Source organism: Ylistrum balloti, unplaced genomic scaffold, assembly GCF_031769215.1.
Source record: "Ylistrum balloti isolate Yb309-2 unplaced genomic scaffold, AGI_CSIRO_Ybal_v1 Utg370842, whole genome shotgun sequence".
NCBI lineage: Eukaryota > Metazoa > Mollusca > Bivalvia > Pectinida > Pectinidae > Ylistrum > Ylistrum balloti.
This window is the reverse complement of record NW_026782485.1, coordinates 252,016-275,166: the sequence shown is the minus strand read 5'-3', so window position 1 is coordinate 275,166 and position 23,151 is coordinate 252,016. Positions and strand designations below refer to the sequence as shown.

The window sequence follows — 23,151 nt, the reverse complement described above, 5'->3', positions numbered from 1 at the left end:
GTAAATATACCCATGACTTCCTAACAAACATTAGTTCACTCTGTTAAACCTGAACGATCGTCATCACCATCTTTGATCTGTAAAGACCCAAGAGTTTCATTTTCTTTGACCTGATATATGTGTGAAGAAAAGTGTCTTTACACACTTTTCATGTAACATTGTGGGCTCTGTGTTAAACATGTTCTATTGGTGATATTGCGATGTAAACACGGTAACTATTGTTTGGAAAATGGCATGCCGTATCAGTGGGTGGATTGCGCTGGAGTATAACTCAGGGTAAAGTTATACATTGTATTATTGCATATGCTACCTAATTAATTAAATATTTGAATGACACGAACCTGAGCAGTGTGTGACTAATGTGGTATGCTGTTCAGATTTAGATATTTTTCAGTGCGATGGCCACGTAACTTTTGTTAAACTACATTTGTACATCTCGAGAACAAATGTGTATATCATAAGACAACAAAAAATTTACGTAAATGTAAACAAAATCGACATATTTTATCCCCAGGAGCGCAAAATGATGAACTTTTACGGGAAATAGAGAATTAACACAACATTAAAGATTTGAAACTCTCCAGAGATCCTCCTAATGAGGGAAAATACATAGATATTAAAACCATTCCATGTCAGGTGACCTATCTAATCCAATCAAATACGCCGTTATAGAAACGAGAAAGAATACTAAATGCCATTGCCAATGTATATATCTAATATGGGATTTATTAGTCAATTAGCAACATGAAGTCAATTGAAGTCAAAGTAATGTCATTAAGTTCACTTATTATTAAAAGTAATTAAAACATAAGAAAGCAATTTAACAACCATTGTTAGCAGACTAAATAAAAAAAAGAACACCTAGTGACAACAGAGTTCTAACGGCACCGATAACCCCTGTGAAGGTTAAATCATTCAACATGTCAAAATTTATCACTATATGACCAAAGAATTGTTCATTCGGAAATTAAGATTTTTTTTTATCAAAAATTCTATCTACATCACAAGAAATACGATTGTATAAGATGTTATTGTAGGCATGTGTATAAGAACAAGTGTTTTTTTACACTTCACAATGAGCTCAAGAAAATAAAGTAATGGAATAAAATAATGAAAGTAGTTTAGATAAAATATCTCTGATGCTTTTACTTGAAACCTTTAACAGAAATGATTGATGGAATTTATTACCTTGAATCTTGATTATGTTAACGACACATTCAACAACATCAGTAAAATTGCTCATGGAATCTCTTTTAAAAAATTGGAATGCAAATACTTATCAACTGTATCCGTAACACTAAACAAATTTTAGATCTAAGCCCACGTGAAGTCCGGTAGTTTGGTGATTTAAAGTTTCCTAGCAACTTGGCGTATCGAGATACTTTATAAGAGTTGTGTTTAAATGTTTACTGTTGTTAAGAATACGAAAGAACTACGCGTTGTCAGTTCAGGTTTCGTCCTGTGCTGATATCCATCCGCTTTAAATAAAAGGTGTTACTATTAACAGGTAAAACTTACTACCGTTGATCACCTGATCGGCGCATCAACATTGACACAGGACGAGACCATTTCGGGACTACATGAGCGGAAGGGTACGGCAGTGATAGGTCAACCTTTACAGATATATACTCTGGTCACGTGATAAAATTGTCTTTGACATTTTATATGAGAAGTAAAGGCTAACTGGGCCTATTAAAGAGAAACCTGCAGGTAACATCACACAAATCACCATGAGGGAAATTGTTCATATGCAGGCAGGCCAATGTGGCAACCAGATTGGGGCCAAGGTAAGTAAAGTATTGTAGTACTACATATCATATACTTGTCGTAAGAATATGGAAAAAAATTATCCAAATCTAAAATCCAGTAAAAAAGATTTGTTTAATATCCAAAAAATAAACAGTATTAGTGTGGTCCCTAGCATCAGCGTAGAATCGCACAGAGGCGAAACAAATTGGTAATGAAATATTTCAGCACTTAATGTCAACTGAATTCATAACTGAACTTTTTCATTTACAAATTATTTATTTTGTTATTCTGTTGTAGATGAAGTTTTAAGTATCACAAATCTATTTAATACATTAACACATACAGGCAGGCAACATTCAAGTTTCTTGCACGTCTGAAAAATATAATATCTTATGTATAAGCTACTTGTTTTGCCTGTGTGGTTTTCCTTTATCTATATTCAGTGTTTAACTTTGATTAAGGTATGATATCATTTGTCTGTTGATATACCTAACTTCCCATTGTTAGTGATACCCGATATAGTCAGTGTACGTGAAGTACATCGCCACTTCAGAAATAGTAAACAAAATTTATTTATTGAATTTGCTATAACATAAACTGTAAAATGCATGTTTCTGCATGAAATATTTCACAATGGAATTTCTATTACTACCTAAGTTATGTAGACGTATGCGTATAAAATAAACAAGTTTTTAGGGGGTAAAAAGAATAAAAAAGAGAGAAAAAACCGAACTTATTGTACACCACGCGTCAGAAATAGAAATAATGTTTAAAACATGCTGACATAAAAGGTCCTTTATGCATGAACTAAGATATTTAAATTGACCTATGTACATCAAAAACGTGCTTGTGTTGATTGTATTCCTACATCGCCGAATTTCCAAGTTAATGTGATAATGAGTGCATATACATAAACATGTTTTGAAAAGCGCCGTAAAGTCGACACGGAGCAGTCAAGAAATTTTTTCTCACTTTAGTAGTGAAGATCCGATAATTCGAAGTACTTACATAAATCACTTATAGAGATAGTGTGTAGCTGATATCAGAAAACAAACTGATTATCCACGAGCAGTATAAAACCATTGTAACAGCTGCTCCAAATGTTTTCCTAGTAGATAATAAAATTATTAATTTTGTCGATTGGTATTTTAGGTTCTGTATCAATACGTAAAAATGAATGTTGGAATGTTTATAACGTAGCACATAGATAATCTATATGAACAAATAAAAAAAGCAAAAGAAAAAAGAAAAAGTTAAGAAAGATAAATTTCCAAAAGTTTGTTCATTATATCGACTTCATTTGGTAAAGCATCTTGCTTTTCTAACGGTAATATAGGTTTTGATCGCCGCTTAATGAATCAGTGTAACAGAATTAGTGATTACACGACTGTTATGCCTGTAATGTAGACATAGTGTTACTACAACTTATCCGGATCCTATTCATTTGTACCGTGTTATGCGTGGTATTGAACTTGATATGAAATGAAGTTGATATTATGTAACCATAGTATAATATGTCTCCATCTGTGCTGCAGTGGCAATTGTTAAACGAATGCAAATCAATCTTAAAGTAACCGGACGAAGCATGCGCGCAGTAATATTTGCTTTGACCGAAGTACTTCCGTAATTACTTGGCGGCGTTAAAATATCAAATAATTCATAACTGTTTCCTATTTTCATCACATTTTTGAAATAATTTTTATAACACAAATTCATTCATTAAGTTTCTTCACAAAAATGTGATGATATATAAAGCACTTTTGTTTCAAAGGCATAGCTGTTCGTTTTTAATTATAAAGTGGAATTCAAGGATACTCTAACCACAACCCTCAGTTGCTACCATTACACGACACGGTACATTTCAGTATCACTATCATCTGTTTCCTATTACCAAACCTTTAGTAGCCCTTGTCCCTAGAATGAATCTAAACTCAGAATATCCAGTCTAATCACCGCTGTTATTAGTGTCACGTGCTGTACATTGATATTCTACAACAACAGTAACTGATTTCAGCTTAACCAATATCGTTCTATAGGTGTCGTGTCTTTCTTTTTTCACTTACAACTCTAATCTATCAAATATTTCCTTGACACTTCCTGACTTTAGGTATTTCAGTTGGTATTTCGTGTAGAGGGTTCTTCTTCAAGTAAATATAACTGCTGCAGTCGATGTAAAATTGACCGGAAGAGAAATCATGCTGATGTGCCATGACATTTCAGTGAAACTGCACTATATAACATACAAACATATCAACACAAATAGAATCCTAACTCAAATTCAATAAGAAATTGTTGCTAACAATTTTGCGGGCTTTTCACTTCTTTGGCGACAAGCTTGGATATCGGACAGACTCACCGAAAAACAAAACACTAAATTCATCGGAAGGATGTTCTACATCGATCTGAAGAAAAAAAATTTCAAGAAAGATTAAAATTGAAAAAAAAAGAAAAAAATTGTTAAATTTTGAAAACTTTACCCCGCAGCGAGCTTTTTTATTTGACATATTTTGTATTAATATGGCATGGAAAAAAAAGTAGATAGTTAAATTCACTACAAATAATATCATTGCACAAACTCTGTACAATGGTTTTCGAGATATTGCCGTTTTTAAGTTTTTAACTCATGACGTCATGGCGGCCATATTTAATTTTTGACCTACTTAAAAAATCGGCATCGACAACTTCATATACGTATCTACAAAAAGGTGAATAGACTGTATGTCTAGCTTTTACAGTTTAAAAGATTACGAACCCACAAAATTGGAAGAAGAAGAATAATGATAATAATAATAAGAAACCAGTTGGTGAAAAGCCCTAATAAAGCAAGATTTACACGGAGACTGTTGAAAAAGTACAAGGAGAATAAAACGAAGTGTTCCGGAAGAGTAAGCGTTTTCTGCTTTATGACCGACATCATGTAAATCTTGGTCAAACCAAGAAAGTAATGTCACAGCAACAAAAACCGATACATGTGAGACATTTTTCGACAGTTTCCTTTGATCAGTCATTATCACAAAGAAAATGACACGATCTTTCAAAATCAAGAAGTATTAGGCTGATTTTTCTCGTATTCCTTCAGTGATAGAAACTCTTGTTAGTACCTGATAATTTAGAAGCTATCATTCCATCACGGTCGATATATAATTCAGAGTTCAGTGTCATCTGCTCTCTCAAATACAAGATGGAGTCAAACGTTAAAGAAGATAATATAGAAACGTTGCTTACCTGGTTACGGTATTACTTTTTGTCTTGTATAAGGCGTTGTTACTGTTACATAAATCAACATGGACAATATTTTGCAATTAGAAAATCAAGGTACTTTTAGAACAATTTAGATGGAATGAAAGGAACAGCATTCCTCACCTGCCTCACAGCACAATTAGTTTCGGTGTTTTTATCCTGTTTATAGCGCATCCCACTGAAATGGCATCCCTAGCGATCAGTTATATTGACAACGGAATCGTTAACAACTTTCGGATTAATATTCTAGGTGACATTTGTAAGAATGACTTCTCGCACAGCCTAATTTTGATTAATCGCTTATAGTGTGTTGCCGAAATACCTCAGAGTGTGACTTGTAAGCTGTGTTTCAAAAGTTCACAACTTTAAACGTTTTTCCGTCTCCCGAGGTATACCCTTAATAGCCGTAAGGAATTACATGGGACTATAAGATTACTATTTCTAGAAACATTTCAGTGTTTCTCCCACGATTTTATTACCAGACTATGTAAATTTGTCTCAGAACATGTTATATCCGGTGTAGATATGTTAGTTCACAGCTCCAAGTTCTCTGTTAATGTATTGTGTTTACTCGACTTTAAATTAAAGCCAGAGTACTTAAGTAAACTCCCTAAATATTACTTGTGATGCTGATAAGACATGCTGCTATGTTCCAGTGTACCTGGGCCTGGCTATATACAATAGCTTAAATGGTTTTAAAGGTATTTTTTCAGAATTTCCGTCGACTTATCTTCGAAATTACTTTGTTACATTAATTTCTGATGTCCTGATCTACACATATTCACAGTTTAAATAAAATATCGATAAGAGTATAATTCGGACTGATCCCGATGTGGAATGCTTTATAAATCAGCTTGGATTTTGTGGTGAGACTGTCTATGTGCCGGTGTGAGGATATTGTATGTTGTATGAGAGGATGGTAGGACCTCCACAATGCTCCACGTTATATGGACTCAAGATCGTAATCAAATATTGGACCATCATTGTCCTGGCCTGTTTGGGAAATCAGTCAGATTGTTTGCTCGTTTTGAAAGATAATATGACACATGTTTGGGTGTCAATGTTGAAACAAGTATTGTCAATTTATATAGACGAGTTCCTGACAATGGTTTCTCTATTCTAATATATCTGTTGGATTAACCCCTGTTCATTTCTTCACACTACTGTTAAAGAACAAACAAAACTACACAAGTCAAACAATTAAACAATTTTTGACAGGTTGATACGGATTAAGTTATCGTTTACACTAAAAGGCGATATAATTAGAACGTGCATTCTTATCAAGTATGTTTTTATTTAAAAAGTGTCAATGATCTCGAGACCTCAAGATCACATCTTCATGAAGTCTTAGCATTTTAATTCTTATAGGAACAATAGTGTAGAATGTTTAATTTTCTTTGTTGATATTTAACGATAATAAACAGTCCTGTCTGGCGCTGAATAACTGCCACTTAAAACTTCAACTTAATACCAGATAACCATTTAACATCCGGATTTTAAAGGTTGATTTCTGTTCTATCTTTGTTTAAATGTTTCTGAGTGTTTTCTTTGTCCCTGATCTTCTGAAAAGACTGTACAAAAGACACCCAAGTGAATAACACATTATGATAATATACAGTAGAACTAGACAATGGATAAAACTACATCGTGCAGCTGTTGCTATGGATATACATGGTTGAAACCTAGGAAGCGAGTGAGGAAATTCCAAAGTCATCGAAACAAATATCAAAAACCAGAAAGGATGGGTCGGTTTCCCAGTGTCTGTTTAACTCTAATCTTTGTCAAATTATACAGCTGCGCATTATAATTTAATTGTTCTCTTTTAAAACATCTCATTCTTGAATATTTCGTAACAAAAGATTGAACAAACACAATGGAAATATATCAGATGTTCAAACTGAAAAAGGTTGTTATATTTTAAACTGTAAAAGGCAATTGTTTGGAGTATGAATATTTTCGCGGTTTCAAGTCACAAGATATATATTCATACAAAATCGATAAGAGATTGACAGGAACTTGACACACAATTGCGTGAAAAATCTTCGAGGTCATTTTTCAGAAATTTTTAAAGGATGGAATTAAAAGGCGCAAATAGACGCATTGAAAATATAATGTATAGAAATGACATCTCTTTTGAAGCAATGCATTGTTAAACCCACCTTCACAATCAATCTTCATAATATAACAACTTTGGAGTCAGTTTAATGTTTAACTAGATCGCTCTAACAGGCGGAATCTTTTAAATTTTATATCTTTTTACTTTAATTTGACTGTACGATCAATCTCCTGTTGTACCACTAACGTGTAAATTATGTTATTCGGTCTCAGGGTTTAGCGCTCCGTGAACAACTAGGGTCATTTTGGGACGGAGTATCCTTATAGTAGCTGTTGGCTACTTTACTGAACAACACACATCACATACCATCTATGTATGTTGTGCATGAACATTAAGTTATATTTCTATATGGAGTATAAATGTTTCTTCTGTTGCTCCATAATAATTTCATTAATAAAGCAAAATGACAAATGTCTTTTACATTCTCGATCAGTAACTTTCCTTTATTAGAAGTAACATTCCAACTTACCTTGCTGATGGTGTTTCTTGAAACTCATATAAACCATACTTTTCACACGTTCTATTTCTTGTTCATTACGATGACGCGTTTTTTCCTTTAAAATTAGTTACCTTTCCTTTCGTTTTCCTTAGTTCCTGCTTTCTTTCGTTTCAGTAGAGGATTAACACTTTTTTACTTACATCGCTATGTTTTCTTTTGTAGTTCTGGGAGGTGATCTCAGACGAGCACGGTATCGACCCCACAGGGACCTACCATGGAGACTCTGACCTACAGCTGGAGCGTATTAATGTATACTTCAACGAGGCAACAGGTTAGTGATCTTTCTGTGAAATCATGAATATTCGCGAGAGTTTTATTTTCTTAAATTCAAGATGAACTCACATAACATAAGAATTAATAAACTATTAAAGATATGGTATAAAGAAATGATTTTAAACAACTACGAACAAATTTGAAAAAAAAACATGAAGCAAATTTGCATTTGCATCGTAGTCACACATTATTTGTTTACATGAATATATTTGTATGAACTTAACTGCACAATCAATATTCCTTCTTTCAAATTAGTTTTTCCTTCCGACATATTATATTTTTTCTGTACATTCGCTAACCAAGGGTTACTGCCCCTACTCTCTCCTTCTCCTCATTTTTGGTCTGTGAAAGTGATGAGTATTTTTCAAGTTCCTACTAGTATTACAATTCAATAAAAATGTAATATTTCACACAGCGGGTTGCTACAACTAAATGCGAACAACCCCCTCCCCGCCCCTCAAAAAAAAAAAATAATAAATAAATAAAATAAAGACCATTCTCGAGCGTCATATATGTAGAATCTTTTCATTCATTTATGTTTAGGTCAGTGTATGAAAAAAAACTTTTTTCATTACAGGTGGAAAGTATGTTCCCCGTTGTATCCTTATTGACCTCGAGCCAGGAACAATGGATTCCGTGCGGTCCGGACCATTTGGCCAGATATTTCGTCCAGACAACTTTGTGTTCGGTTCGTATTATTGTAACCCTGAAGTTACATGTACGATATCATATGATCAAAACGAAATTATAAAAATGGCAAATTTTTAAACTTTTAGTTTATTTCTAGTCGTTGTTGACTGACCAAAATGATGTTTTGTTTTTTGTTTGAAAATCGAAGGTATGAGGTTCGACACTGCCTAACCATGGCGGGTTGTGTTTCTCAGAAAGCTGAGAAACGGACCGGTCTGTGTTATCCAGGTGTGTCCTTGGTCACGGTACTCATTCTAATTGCCATGTATGGCATGCTATGGGCCACTCAAATGTTGTTCAGTGAGGTAGCCATCAGTTTCTTCATGAAGATTGAGCCTCAAAATGATCCTGGATGATAAACCCTACACAAAAACGGGATAACATTTCGGGAACGATGTATGTTTATAAGTTAAAACACAGAACTTTAGCCAATGAACAAGTGTTACATTTCTGTGTTATTTGTTAAATACTTTTGTTTGGTGGAGATTGGGGCTGTTCTTTACAGGATGTCATTTTTTTAATGACTCTTACATGTTTTGGTATCATCTAAAACAAGCTGGTCAAATCCTGAAACTATTTGACTTTTTTAATTACAGTGATGCAGACACATAACTATATATTGTGTATGTACTTCCGGTTTTGCAGGCCAAAGTGGCGCCGGAAACAATTGGGCCAAAGGTCACTACACAGAGGGCGCTGAGTTGATCGATTCGGCACTAGACGTTGTTCGGAAGGAGACGGAAAGTTGTGACTGTGTACAAGGGTTCCAGTTGACTCATTCCCTCGGTGGTGGTACAGGGGCAGGTATGGGAACCCTCCTCATCAGCAAAATCCGAGAGGAGTATCCGGACAGGATCATGAACACCTTCTCCGTAGTACCATCCCCCAAGGTGTCGGATACAGTGGTTGAGCCGTATAACGCCACTCTCTCAGTTCACCAACTTGTGGAGAATACGGACGAGACATACTGTATTGACAATGAGGCTCTTTACGATATTTGTTTCAGAACATTAAAACTAACTACGCCGACATATGGAGACCTTAACCATCTCATTTCTGCCACAATGTCTGGAGTCACAACATGCCTCAGATTTCCAGGTAAATCTTTTAGACCATCCATAGTGCTCAATTAAGTCTACAAATTGTCCTTGATATGACGCATGTCCTTTACTTCCCACGTGCTGATCGATGCCGCTGGGTAGACTTGTTATAAACGCTTAACGAATTTAAGCGTCATTTGTGGTCAATAATATTTCAATTGCGTGATGCGATTTATACTTTGCCGAGGTTGGCCATCGACGGAGTAAGACTTGTATCGTGTGTTGTTATGGTGATATTCTGTCTCTTATCTAGAACTAAGATATTCGGTCCCGGCTAAGTCTTCTTTACGTATGATGAAGTTTAAATCATGGTTTGGCTCTACTTATCTAACTATTAATTTATATTTAAAAGTAATATTCACCTGTGAGTCTTTGGTACAGTATTGTAGGTGGTAGACACTGTTTGAGGACTATTAGTCTCCGAGGTTTGCCATAACCTGCGTGCCACGTTTTCATTTACTCGAAAGGTCATAATATATATATGTACTTGACTAACATTGAGGAAGTCACATTTTTTTTTCTAATTATGGGTCTTGTGCACCACCTTTTGATTTTTGTTTCCCGATCACTTTGGGATTTCCTTGGTCTCCTCCGAGGCTGTACAGTTTAGGCCCTTACCATTACTAACGAGTCCTAGAAGGGTGAAACATATGTATGTTGTACCGTCACTGCCAAATCCTAGATGGGTGAAACAGATGTATGATGTAACATCACTGACGAGTCCTAGAAGGACGCAACAGCTGTATGATGTAGCTTCACTGACGAGTCCTAGAGGGACGAAACAGCTGTATGATGTAGTATCACTGACGAGTCCTAGAAGGACGACACAGCTGTATGGTGTAACATCACTGACGAGTCCTAGAAGGACGCAACAGCTGTATGATGCAGCATCACTGACGAGTCCTAAAAGGACGAAACTGCTGTATGATGTAGCATCACTGACGAGTCCTAGAAGGACGAAACAGCTGTATGATGTAGCATCACTGACGGGTCCTAGAAGGACGACACATCTGTATGGTGTATCATCACTAACGAGTCCTAGAAGGGTGAAACATATGTATGTTGTACCGTCACTGCCAAGTCCTAGATGGGTGAAACAGATGTATGATGTAACATCACTGACGAGTCCAAGAAGGACGAAACAGCTGTATGATGTATCATCACTTACGAGTCCTAGAAGGACGAAACAGCTGTATGATGTAGCATCACTGACGAGTCTTAGAAGGACGAAACAGCTGTATGATGTAGCATCACTGACGAGTCCTATAAGCACGAAACAGCTGTACGATGTAACATCACTGACGAGGCCTAGAAGCACGAAACAGCTGTATGATGTAGCATCACTGACGAGTCCTATAAGCACGAAACAGCTGTATGATGTAACATCACTGACGAGGCCTAGAAGCACGAAACAGCTGTATGATGTAACATCACTGACGAGGCCTAGAAGCACGAAACAGCTGTATGATGTAACATCACTGACGAGGCCTAGAAGCACGAAACAGCTGTATGATGTAGTATCACTGACGAGTCCTAGAAGGAAGAATCAGCTGTATGATGTAGCATCACTGACGAGGCCTAGAAGGACGAAACAGCTGTATGATGTAGCATCACTGACGAGTCCTAGAAGCACGAAACAGCTGTATGATGTAGCATCACTGACGAGTCCTAGAAGGACGGAACAGCTGTATGATGTAGCATCACTGACGAGGCCTAGAAGGACGAAACAGCTGTATGATGTAGCATCACTGACGAGTCCTAGAAGCACGAAACAGCTGTATGATGTAGCATCACTGACGAGTCCTAGAAGGACGGAACAGCTGTATGATGTAGCATCACTGACGAGTCCTATAAGCACGAAACAGCTGTATGATGTAGCATCACTGACGAGGCCTAGAAGCACGAAACAGCTGTATGATGTAGCATCACTGACGAGTCCTAGAAGGAAGAATCAGCTGTATGATGTAGCATCACTGACGAGGCCTAGAAGGACGAAACAGCTGTATGATGTAGCATCACTGACGAGGCCTAGAAGCACGAAACAGCTGTATGATGTAGCATCACTGACGAGTCCTAGAAGGAAGAATCAGCTGTATGATGTAGCATCACTGACGAGGCCTAGAAGGACGAAACAGCTGTATGATGTAGCATCACTGACGAGTCCTAGAAGCACGAAACAGCTGTATGATGTAGCATCACTGACGAGTCCTAGAAGGACGAAACAGCTGTATGATGTAGCATCACTGACGAGTCCTAGAAGGACGAAACAGCTGTATGATGTAGCATCACTGACGAGTCCTAGAAGGACGAAACAGCTGTATGATGTAGCATCACTGACGAGTCCTAGAAGGACGAAACAGCTGTATGATGTAGCATCACTGACAGTCCTGACGGAGTCAGCTGTATGATGTAGCATCACTGACGAGTCCTAGAAGGACGGAACAGCTGTATGATGTAGCATCACTGACGAGTCCTAGAGGGACGAAACAGCTGTATGATGTAGTATCACTGACGCGTCCTAGAAGGACGACACAGCTGTATGATGTAGCATCACTGACGAGTCCTAGAAGGACATCACTGACGACAGAAGGATCACTGACGAGTCAGAAGGACGACACAGCTGTATGATGTAGCATCACTGACGAGTCCTAGAAGGACGAGACAGCTGTATGATGTAGCATCACTGACGAGTCCTAGAAGGACGAGACAGCTGTATGATGTAGCATCACTGACGAGTCCTAGAAGGACGACACAGCTGTATGATGTAGCATCACTGACGAGTCCTAGAAGGACGACACAGCTGTATGATGTAGCATCACTGACGAGTCCTAGAAGGACGACACAGCTGTATGATGTAGCATCACTGACGAGTCCTAGAAGGACCGAACAGCTGTATGATGTAGCATCACTGACGAGTCCTAGAAGGACCGAACAGCTGTATGATGTAGCATCACTGACGAGTCCTAGAAGGTAGCATCACTGACGAGGCCTAGAAGCACGAAACAGCTGTATGATGTAGCATCACTGACGAGTCCTAGAAGGACGACACAGCTGTATGATGTAGCATCACTGACGAGTCCTAGAAGGACGACACAGCTGTATGGTGCAATTTGATTCATTGTTTGGTTCTACTGTATCTTACTCTTAATTTCTATTGAAAGATGCTTTTAACTCGTATGTTTCGTACAGTCGTTTTCTTTTTTCAAAAACAACTCGAATACTTCGATAACTCAAATGTTTTTTTTACGATCCTGTCGACTTCGAGCTGTTCAACTCCCCTCTATAACATTACAGTGAACTTGATACGAGGATCCCTGACGTCGCCATTGCCTTTGTGACGATACTTTACCCCCTCTTATCTGAAAGCACTTCACGAAATAAGTAAAACAAATCAGTCAATGTCTCTATAACACTAATATGTTTGAATTCTGTCCTGTTTATCTGTATGAACATGATAACAAACGAATTATTCTAACAACAGGTCAACTTAATGCTGATTTACGAAAGATCGCCGTGAATATGGTGCCCTTCCCTCGTCTCCACTTCTTCATGCCTGGATTCGCTCCCCTTACGTCCAGGGGGAGCCAGCAGTATCGGGCTCTGACAGTTCCGGAGTTGACCCAGCAGATATTTGATGCCAAGAACATGATGGCTGCATGCGATCCTCGTCACGGCCGCTATCTTACGGCAACTGCTTTGTTCCGGGGCAGGATGTCCATGAAAGGTAAAAACCTATCTACACGAGCTTGTCAATCGACAAGTTTTAAAAATTCGAATGTATCATCGATAAAAATCAGTGTGACGTAATACTTTTTTTTCAATGGCATCATAGTGTTATGACTCCGGGGACCGCCATGGTCCTTCGGTTAGGGTGTTAGCCCACGTAATTCCGGTGGAGATCTGACGTGTATGGTTTGACGCTCTCTATTCATGACTGGTTACTTCTCTGAGTGCTTATCATAAGACTGGTCTGTGCTGTCGTAGTTGGGTCCTAGTCAACACATTTTACTCTCATCGCTCTGAACGGCATGCAACGGTCCTTTTTTATGTTGTTCGGAAAGTTATCACTTTCTACAAAGCAATTCCACCTCAAAATAACACTGGCTGTTCACGGGCCGAAAAAAAATTTTGCTGACTAATCACGACGTTTTTGTCATGCAATCTGCTGAATTCGTGCAGTTGTTTCCCCCATCTATGCCCCCGGATCGAAAGATCGGGGCATTTTGTTTTTGTGCTGTCTGTATGTTTGTATGTTTTCAACTTTAACCTTTCCCATAACTTTTGTACCGTAAGAGTTTGGGCTTTCATATTTGGCATGTGTGTTCTTATGACAAGACCATCCTTGTGGTACCAAAAGTTTTGACCATGTGACCTTGACCGTGATCTTTGACCTACGTTTGAAAAAATGGCCTTAACTATTGCACTGTAAGACAAGTGTTTCACAAAGTTTACATGAAATTAGCACATGCCTTACACAGTACAGTTCTGATGTTCCACTTCAGAATTTTGTTGCAACAAATATTATATCACCAGTACAGACTGAGATGAAATTCCGATAACGTCGACAAAACACAGTCGACTGCTGGTGAAACGAAATCTATCTAAAGGTAATTTGACGCAGACTGAAAAAATCTAACGACTGTGATTTTTTTTCCTTATACAGAGGTAGATGAACAGTTGCTGAACGTACAAAACAAGAACAGCAGTTACTTTGTGGAGTGGATCCCTAATAACATAAAGACTGCAGTCTGTGACATCCCACCACGTGGTCTCAAAATGTCTGCTACATTTGTCGGAAACACTACCGCTATTCAGGAACTATTCAAACGTGTCTCCGAGCAGTTTACAGGTAGGTTCACCGTCGAATATAAATGTATAAATGTATATTGAACGTAACAAATTTCCCTCTCGCTGAACCTGTTTACTGTTGTTGGGTTTGAAACATCGGCTGCTTGAATATTCTAGCTTTAGAGTATTTATGTGTAGGAATAAGTTCTTTACTGCGTAGGAATGTTGATCGGCTATATTTGGAATGGCTTGTTTTAACTTAACTAGATGGCTGGTTTTATTTCTATTGGGTCAAACTTCCCACTTAGAAAGAGCTCAAATTTATTGACTACTTTTGACTTGATCAAATAGTCATTTCTATTTGGCAGCCTTCGTTGAAATTGTATTTGAAAAAGTAAGTCCAATTTACATGATCAAATGGACTTATCTAGATTTTAAATAGAATGGATTAACCTAACCTTTCTCCGCTAGGCTGCACTAGTGGACACCGTACTTGCGAGGCGAAGCCAATCGGAAGGTGCTATGGCGGGCAAACCATTCTAGATTTTAGCATGTTTATTTATCGACTACGTTTGACTTGCAGCTATGTTCCGTCGAAAAGCCTTCCTACATTGGTACACAGGTGAGGGTATGGACGAGATGGAATTCACAGAGGCCGAGTCAAACATGAACGACTTGGTTTCCGAGTATCAACAATACCAAGATGCCACCGCCGACGAGGAAGGAGAGTTTGAGGAGGAAGAAGGAGAGGAAGAAGGTGCATAATAATTGGATGGGAAAATATGAAGCTAGTGTGGTGACGATTCCACTTCATAATCAACAAAGTCCGTCCAATTATGAACTTTTATATTTAAACAAAACTTATTAACATTTTTACACAACGCCAAGCAGATGATGAGATATATCCATATTTTGTAATTTTTAATTTAAATTAAAATCTTATGAAACGATATCGATGTTTGTATCTCAAGTGGTTTTTTGTTTGTTTTATGAATACGTATAAATGTAGTCACGTGGGTTGTTCTCCGATCTTATCTATATCTCCTAGTTCAGTATCTAACTTCCATTCAGCTTTAGATGCATTTGTTAATCAAGACGTCAATCTTTCATTAATCTTGAACCTGGCCTTTGACCTTGACCTCTGTAGAATTGCACTTGTGTTTTCCCACACTTTTAATGTGAAGGCGAATGACATAAAAAGTATAGAATAAGTCTTTACATTAAGTAGTACAGCTGTATTTACATGTGATTAAAGAAAACGGATTATTTTCTCAAGCACGTGCGATACGTATGAAAGAATTAATAAATTATTCAGTTCGAACTAAAAGTAAATCTGAAACAAAACAAAAACAAATAACGATTTTCCAATCTTAAAATATTTATTATGTTCGCCCACGCCAACAGATCGTGAACAAAATGATGAACATATGTCATAAAAATTTATATGTGAAAGGACGTAATCATTTTCATTAAGAAACAAAAAAAAAAAAAAACCAATCGGTAATAAATATAATGTGATGACTATTCATTTTTGTAAACCATACGCTACTATAAAATGCTGTTTGGTCCAATATTAACACACTCATTATGAGCTAAACAGAATCTGACAAAAAGTACACAGCTGTCATTCCACGGAGAATTTATTTTCGAGCTGCTGAATTCATTGATTTTTGTTTGGGAGGGCGGGGGGAGTACAAATCTTTAAAAGTCGTGCAATAAACTTTGTTATTTCAGAGCTGATTCATATTATCACGAAAATTTTAAATCAAATAGTTGCGAAAATACACTCCCGCGAAAATGACATTGTGTACAGTATGTGTTACATAGAGATTCAAAAAGCATACACATTGAAGAATTTAACATCACAATATCAAAGAGCATATATTTTTAGCACATTAAGTTAATAACTAGACTGATGTTGATATCATTTCCACAATATCTAGTAACATCACCCACGTCTTGATTTCTTAACAGTTCAAAAATCTGAGAAACATATTTCAATGTCAAGAATATTTTGAAATGATAAAATTCCAAAGTTATATAAAAATTACATAAACTCTAGCTTTGTTTTGAAACAAACACTTCTCTCACTTAGATTATGATTAATTGACGTTGTAATTTGTACTGCTGAGAACGAACATTTCAATGACTAAGATAAAAAAATCATTGACATTATATTAAGCACTGCTAAGAAATAAACATTTCAATGACTAAGATTGATATATTAAGCACTGCTGTGAAACAAACATTTCAATGACTACGATTTTGAATCGTTGACATTTTATATTAAGCACTGCTGGAAACAAACATTTCAATGGCTAAGATTGTTATATCAAGCACTTGCAAACCAAACATTTCAATGACTTATGAAGATCACAAATCATTGACGTTATCTTATAACCTGTTGAGAAACAAACATTTCAATGACTATAATTATAAGTCATTTTCGCCATATTCTACATACTCAGAAAATAATGATAAACAGATTTGATAAATCTAATTTTGTGGTAACATGTATTAAAAATATTTGCCTAATAAAATGTTCTCCTTGAGTACAGGGCGTTTGTTAAACGTTGTCAAAGGATAAATGTATGTACATGATCGCTAATAACCAGACACCATCACATGTACACAAATATTTAACTTACACTATGTTAAATTCCAAAACAAAAGAACACAATAAAACGGAAATCACTGAGTTTTGCTTATATTTTGCTAAACCAAATGTCTCTAAAATGTTAAAGATATTGTTCCAACGAGCTGGAGTAAATATTTGCAACAAAAATTGAAGGATTTTTTTTTCTTTTTTCTTTTTTAATGCAAACTCATGCGGAAAAACCTACTTTTGAGTTCTTTGCTTACATATTTACAGATGTATGGAAAATGTAAAGCAACAAATTGCAAAAAAAAAAAAAAAAATAAACAAAACAAAAACAAAAACCGAGTTCATGATATGGACGATAACATCTAAAATAGGCGACAAAATCAATGAATTTGGTAATAAGAAATTTGTGTTAACTTAATTGTTATGAATTACTACAATGTAAATATTGTTATAATTAAATACTTAAAATCGATTTCTAATGTTGACACTACTGATATTTCACATATTTAAAATCTGGTGAGATATATTCTCATTACCATTAAAAATCGCACGTTTGCAGATGATTTAAATAATTTTCAAAACGGGAAATAAAGTTGAGACTCAGAATTCATGATGATGTGTGATGCAAGCCGGACAAGTCCTGAAGAATCTATCATTCCGAAGCAAAAAACGACAAATGCAAAGATATCTGAGTGCCGAAATAAAGCAATATCTAGAATAGAATTATTACTGATAAATTATAAAATGAAAAACGGGATGATATTCCGGAAACAGTAACATTTTCCTATCAAAATAAATAATCACAATGAAATGAAGATGTATATTATACGACTAATGTTTCTGATTAAAGAAAAAAATCTTAACAATGTAATACCAATTTGTATCGTACTGACCAAACTTATAATAACATAAATGTAAACCTGTAGGAACATTTAACTTGGCCGAGAAAAATGGTAGTCAAAGCTTTGTTCAGTGGTATGTGACGTCATTTAACACTATCAATAAAAGAATGAGTATTTTCCTTTTTCGTTTTTACCAAGCGGTACGTTTGAGTTCTCGTCGTATTAAGATACAAGGTTATCAAGGAAACACAAAAAGACCTTATCTAAAGTAAACCGCGACACTCCACACTTTCATATTTGTTACTTGGTAAACAATTACCTCCCTAGATAGTTTTATAATAACCATTGTCTGATATCTCTTAAGATATCTACGGGACCGCCCATATTTCCCGCGACATTTATGTTAGGAGGCGCTTATCAGATAAAGGAAACAACAACCTTAACTTATTATCAAGTCATCAAAGTTGGGTTGAACAAGTCTAAAATGCAGTATTACAGGAGGCATCGCTTTTTTTACACTCAATAGTTGTCTCCCTTGAAATTCAAATCCACTCATTAACATCTACTCTCATTAACTTGTTTTCTTTGCGTGGACGTCGATGAAAAAGGATACGAATCATATCGCAATTGAGCGAACTTCTGTAAAAATAACATAACTTTAAAAAAAGGGTACTATATTTAAACAAAGGGAGGTAAATTGAGGACTCCTATACCGTATATATACCTCTTCCAAATCAGCACGTGTACTTTCCTTTCCCATACACGTGTTGATTTAGCACGTGACTACCTCTATGCGTGAGTGAGCAAATCACCTTCAAAGAACCGAAATTCCCTCTGTAGTTTGCTGGTTTGTAAATTGTAAAATGAAATAAAATGAAATAAAAATATGCTCGTCAGCACCAAAATCTTTTCCCAAAACAACAAGGCATCTTTGCTATTCCGAAACTTTATTTCGCGAAAATAAAAATAAAAATAAACACACTTTGTTGTTTTGATTCAATTTGGTACTGACTGTAAATAAATAAAGAATGGACCTGATCACTATATGATACTGTACATGTAATACACAGTCCATGGTGAGTTTTTATAGAACACAGAACACCACACATAAATAGTAAATGTTATCCAATGATTATGTTAACTGTATGACACCTTCGAAATACAAGGGTTTCTGTCTCAATATCTGTGCCTCTGTATTACACAGTTGCATAACGATTAATCAAGACCTTCATGATGACACACGCTGTGGTTGATACCTGTTTGCTCATTCCATTTTTGAAAGAAAATTGTTACCTGCGATATTTTGCTAAAACAAAGGGAATCAAACGACAACAAAATGATAAAATCGACACTTGGATGCAACCCCATCGGTCTTCATAAGGCAATTGGTCATTTTGTTTTAAATATAGAACCGACCAAAGTACTTAAAACACAACCAGTAGAAGATTAGTGTCACTTCACTGTCACCTTCATAAGATAAAAGACCAGTATGGAGCTTACTAGCACTCACATACGTAATATATGAGACAGTAAAGAATCGCCCAACTTTTGTGGCCGTACGTAAATCCTAAGAACACTAAGGTCAAAAATAATGTGACGAGATGGTAAAACAAAAGATACACAATATGGTAATTATGTATTGTAGTCAATTCGGCTTCGCTTTGTTTCAAGGTTGCTGACTAATTACCTTTATCAAGATGCTTCACTTAATCTGGCCCTATATTATCTCAGCTATCGACTGGCCGTTAAAAGCCAAACAGTTCAAATTAGCCAAAATGAAACCCTTGGATTGAGAGGATGTGTCGATGGATGAGGTAGACTGACTATTTGGTGGTGAGTAGTCGGATTTATTCTGACATTCTATCGACTTTTTAAATCGGCTTCTAGTCGATGAACGTCAGAAGTGAAAATGACCAGTTCTTTCCACAATTAGCGGATGAATGCCGATCCATGCATGGCTTGCTTATTTTCCTCAATAGGACGGAGTTCTGACGTTCATCGACTCCAAACCCATATAAAAAATTGATAGAACGTCAGAATAATTGAGACTCAGTGGTTAGGCGAGGACTACCGACGACCCGGGTACCTCGGGCTGTGACGCTCTTCTTCAAGGAGATGAAGTATCGGCAGGTCACTGTTTTCAACACCTTCACAAAATCCCTTTCTCATGTCAAAACGACCTCCCGCACAGGACGGCTGCATACATTCATTTCGCTTGACGCATCTTAAAAATTGAAATGAGATATCAAAGTATTATCAAGTAGTTCCAGTGTTATCTAGGTTTGAAATATTGGTTTTAACTTCTAGTCTCGTTACCAGATCGAGACAATCTAATGATAGTTTGAATGATAGTCAGAGATTTAATGTCACAACTTAAAAATTTTCTAAACAAGAAAAGAAAATAATTATCTATTAGTTAAATAAATAGATTGAAAGAAAATAATGTCACGTGGTCCCTATGAATCAATGTTTAGCAGTTGATATTTTCCCCAGAAGTTAATACTTTCTGCAGAAATCTGAAAACTCGTCACACATATTTAGGATTGATGACCATTTTTTTTATTAATAGTATTATAATTTTTAAATGAAGATTTTTAATAGAACGTTGTTCTGTCGCAAATATTTTCCATATGTTAGAATAAAAAAAGAAAAACAAACAAACAAAAAAACGCTGGGTTGAAATACTCACTCAAACTCTTTGCGCTTTAGAGGTTCGATGCCATATTTAATTTTGTTACAATGAATTGAGTTTTTCTTGCAGTCGCATACACATTCCTGGTGAGGTCGTGACATAAAAAACGGATGTGGACATCTGGAGGAGCACCTGTCACACATAAATAAAATCACCAATACAGTAATATGTAAGTATAAGATAACAAGACATCCCGAATAGGATCACCATGTTTACAAATACTGACGACTTCCTAGCGTACACAAATACAAGGTGCGCATTATACCTGTGATAGAGTTAAGGATATATGCTTCCCTTTTCCATTATACCTGTGATAGAGTTAAGGATATATGCTTCCCTTTTCCATTATACCTGTGATAGAGTTAAGGATATATTCTTCCCTTTTCCATTATACCTGTGATAGAGTTAAGGATATATGCTTCCCTTTTCCATTATACCTGTGATAGAGTTAAGGATATATGCTTCCCTTTTCCATTATACCTGTGATAGATTTAAGGATATATGCTTCCCTTTTCCATTATACCTGTGATAGAGTTAAGGGTATATGCTTCCCTTTTCCATTATACCTGTGATAGAGTTAAGGGTATATTCTTCCCTTTTCCATTATACCTGTGATAGAGTTAAGGGTATATGCTTCCCTTTTCCATTATACCTGTGATAGAGTTAAGGATATATGCTTCCCTTTTCCATTATACCTGTGATAGAGTTAAGGATATATGCTTCCCTTTTCCATTATACCTGTGATAGATTTAAGGATATATGCTTCCCTTTTCCATTATACCTGTGATAGAGTTAAGGATATATACTTCCCTTTTCCATTATACCTGTGATAGAGTTAAGGGTATATCCTTCCCTTTTCCATTATACCTGTGATAGAGTTAAGGATATATTCTTCCCTTTTCCATTATACCTGTGATAGAGTTAAGGATATATGCTTCCCTTTTCCATTATACCTGTGATAGATTTAAGGATATATGCTTCCCTTTTCCATTATACCTGTGATAGAGTTAAGGATATATGCTTCCCTTTTCCATTATACCTGTGATAGATTTATATATGCTTCCCTTTTCCATTATACCTGTGATAGAGTTAAGGATATATGCTTCCCTTTTCCATTATACCTGTGATAGATTTAAGGATATATGCTTCCCTTTTCCATTATACCTGTGATAGAGTTAAGGATATATACTTCCCTTTTCCATTATACCTGTGATAGAGTTAAGGATATATGCTTCCCTTTTCCATTATACCTGTGATAGATTTAAGGATATATGCTTCCCTTTTCCATTATACCTGTGATAGATTTAAGGATATATACTTCCCTTTTCCATTATACCTGTGATAGATTTAAGGATATATGCTTCCCTTTTCCATTATACCTGTGATAGAGTTAAGGATATATACTTCCCTTTTCCATTATACCTGTGATAGAGTTAAGGATATATGCTTCCCTTTTCCATTATACCTGTGATAGATTTAAGGATATATGCTTCCCTTTTCCATTATACCTGTGATAGAGTTAAGGATATATACTTCCCTTTTCCATTATACCTGTGATAGAGTTAAGGATATATACTTCCCTTTTCCATTATACCTGTGATAGAGTTAAGGATATATACTTCCCTTTTCCATTATACCTGTGATAGAGTTAAGGGTATATTCTTCCCTTTTCCATTATACCTGTGATAGAGTTAAGGATATATACTTCCCTTTTCCATTATACCTGTGATAGAGTTAAGGGTATATGCTTCCCTTTTCCATTATACCTGTGATAGAGTTAAGGATATATTCTTCCCTTTTCCATTATACCTGTGATAGAGTTAAGGATATATGCTTCCCTTTTCTATTATACCTGTGATAGAGTTAAGGATATATTCTTCCCTTTTCCATTATACCTGTGATAGAGTTAAGGGTATATGCTTCCCTTTTCTATTATACCTGTGATAGAGTTAAGGATATATTCTTCCCTTTTCCATTATACCTGTGATAGAGTTAAGGGTATATGCTTCCCTTTTCTATTATACATGTGATAGAGACAATAATTGACAACACGCACAAAGTGACACACAAGGGCTAGAGCTAAGAGACTACTTAATCGGAATATGGAATTGGATACTTACTCGGGCAAGGGGTTGAGGTTCTGACAGGAACAATGAGTGTGATTTTCAAATAACACCCATTCAACGCTGTCCGTACTTTTCTCCACCGTGTCGTCATCCATATTATAGGATACCGTCTGCAAAAAATAAAGCATATCGTGAAATATAAACACTCCCGCGAACTTCAAGCGGTATTGAGTTGTCGTTCTTGACTACAACGCTAAGCATGATAGGAGCCCGCTCAAGCCGAATTCGTCGCCCGGACGGAGACACAGTTTCATGTTATTCGTAAGTTCTTTCTCGTTTATTGTGAAGTAAGTGTACTGTTTTTATATCAAGAAATTATTCAAAACTCATATGCGCTCATATTTTAGCATGCGAAGCTCTGGATTTGTCGTGACAAATACCGGGGTAAGAAATTCCCTTTGTTGGAATTTCCCGACTCTAAATTAGATCGA

The 23,151-nt window shown here is 36.2% G+C and overlaps 2 protein-coding genes across 2 annotated transcripts in view; one reads left to right on the top strand and one right to left on the bottom strand.

The window, feature by feature from the left end:
* The first annotated feature begins 1,716 nt into the window (after positions 1 to 1,716).
* Positions 1,717 to 15,407, top strand: LOC132559024 (tubulin beta-4B chain-like). The gene is made up of 7 exons (XM_060223622.1): positions 1,717 to 1,787; positions 7,767 to 7,875; positions 8,455 to 8,565; positions 9,213 to 9,665; positions 13,149 to 13,391; positions 14,331 to 14,516; positions 15,039 to 15,407. Exons 1-7 carry the CDS (start codon positions 1,731 to 1,733, stop codon positions 15,218 to 15,220), a joined length of 1,341 nt encoding a protein of 446 aa, XP_060079605.1. The 5' UTR covers positions 1,717 to 1,730; the 3' UTR covers positions 15,221 to 15,407.
* Positions 15,408 to 17,401: 1,994 nt separating this feature from the next.
* LOC132559025 (uncharacterized) overlaps positions 17,402 to 23,151 on the bottom strand; it is an 86,800-nt gene continuing 81,050 nt past the window's right edge. The window contains exons 5-7 of the mRNA XM_060223623.1: positions 22,715 to 22,830; positions 20,592 to 20,726; positions 17,402 to 20,126 (exon numbers count right to left, since the gene is read on the bottom strand). Coding sequence (XP_060079606.1) covers positions 19,970 to 20,126; positions 20,592 to 20,726; positions 22,715 to 22,830 — 408 coding nt within the window. The 3' untranslated portion in view covers positions 17,402 to 19,969. The remainder of the gene's footprint in view (positions 20,127 to 20,591; positions 20,727 to 22,714; positions 22,831 to 23,151) is intronic.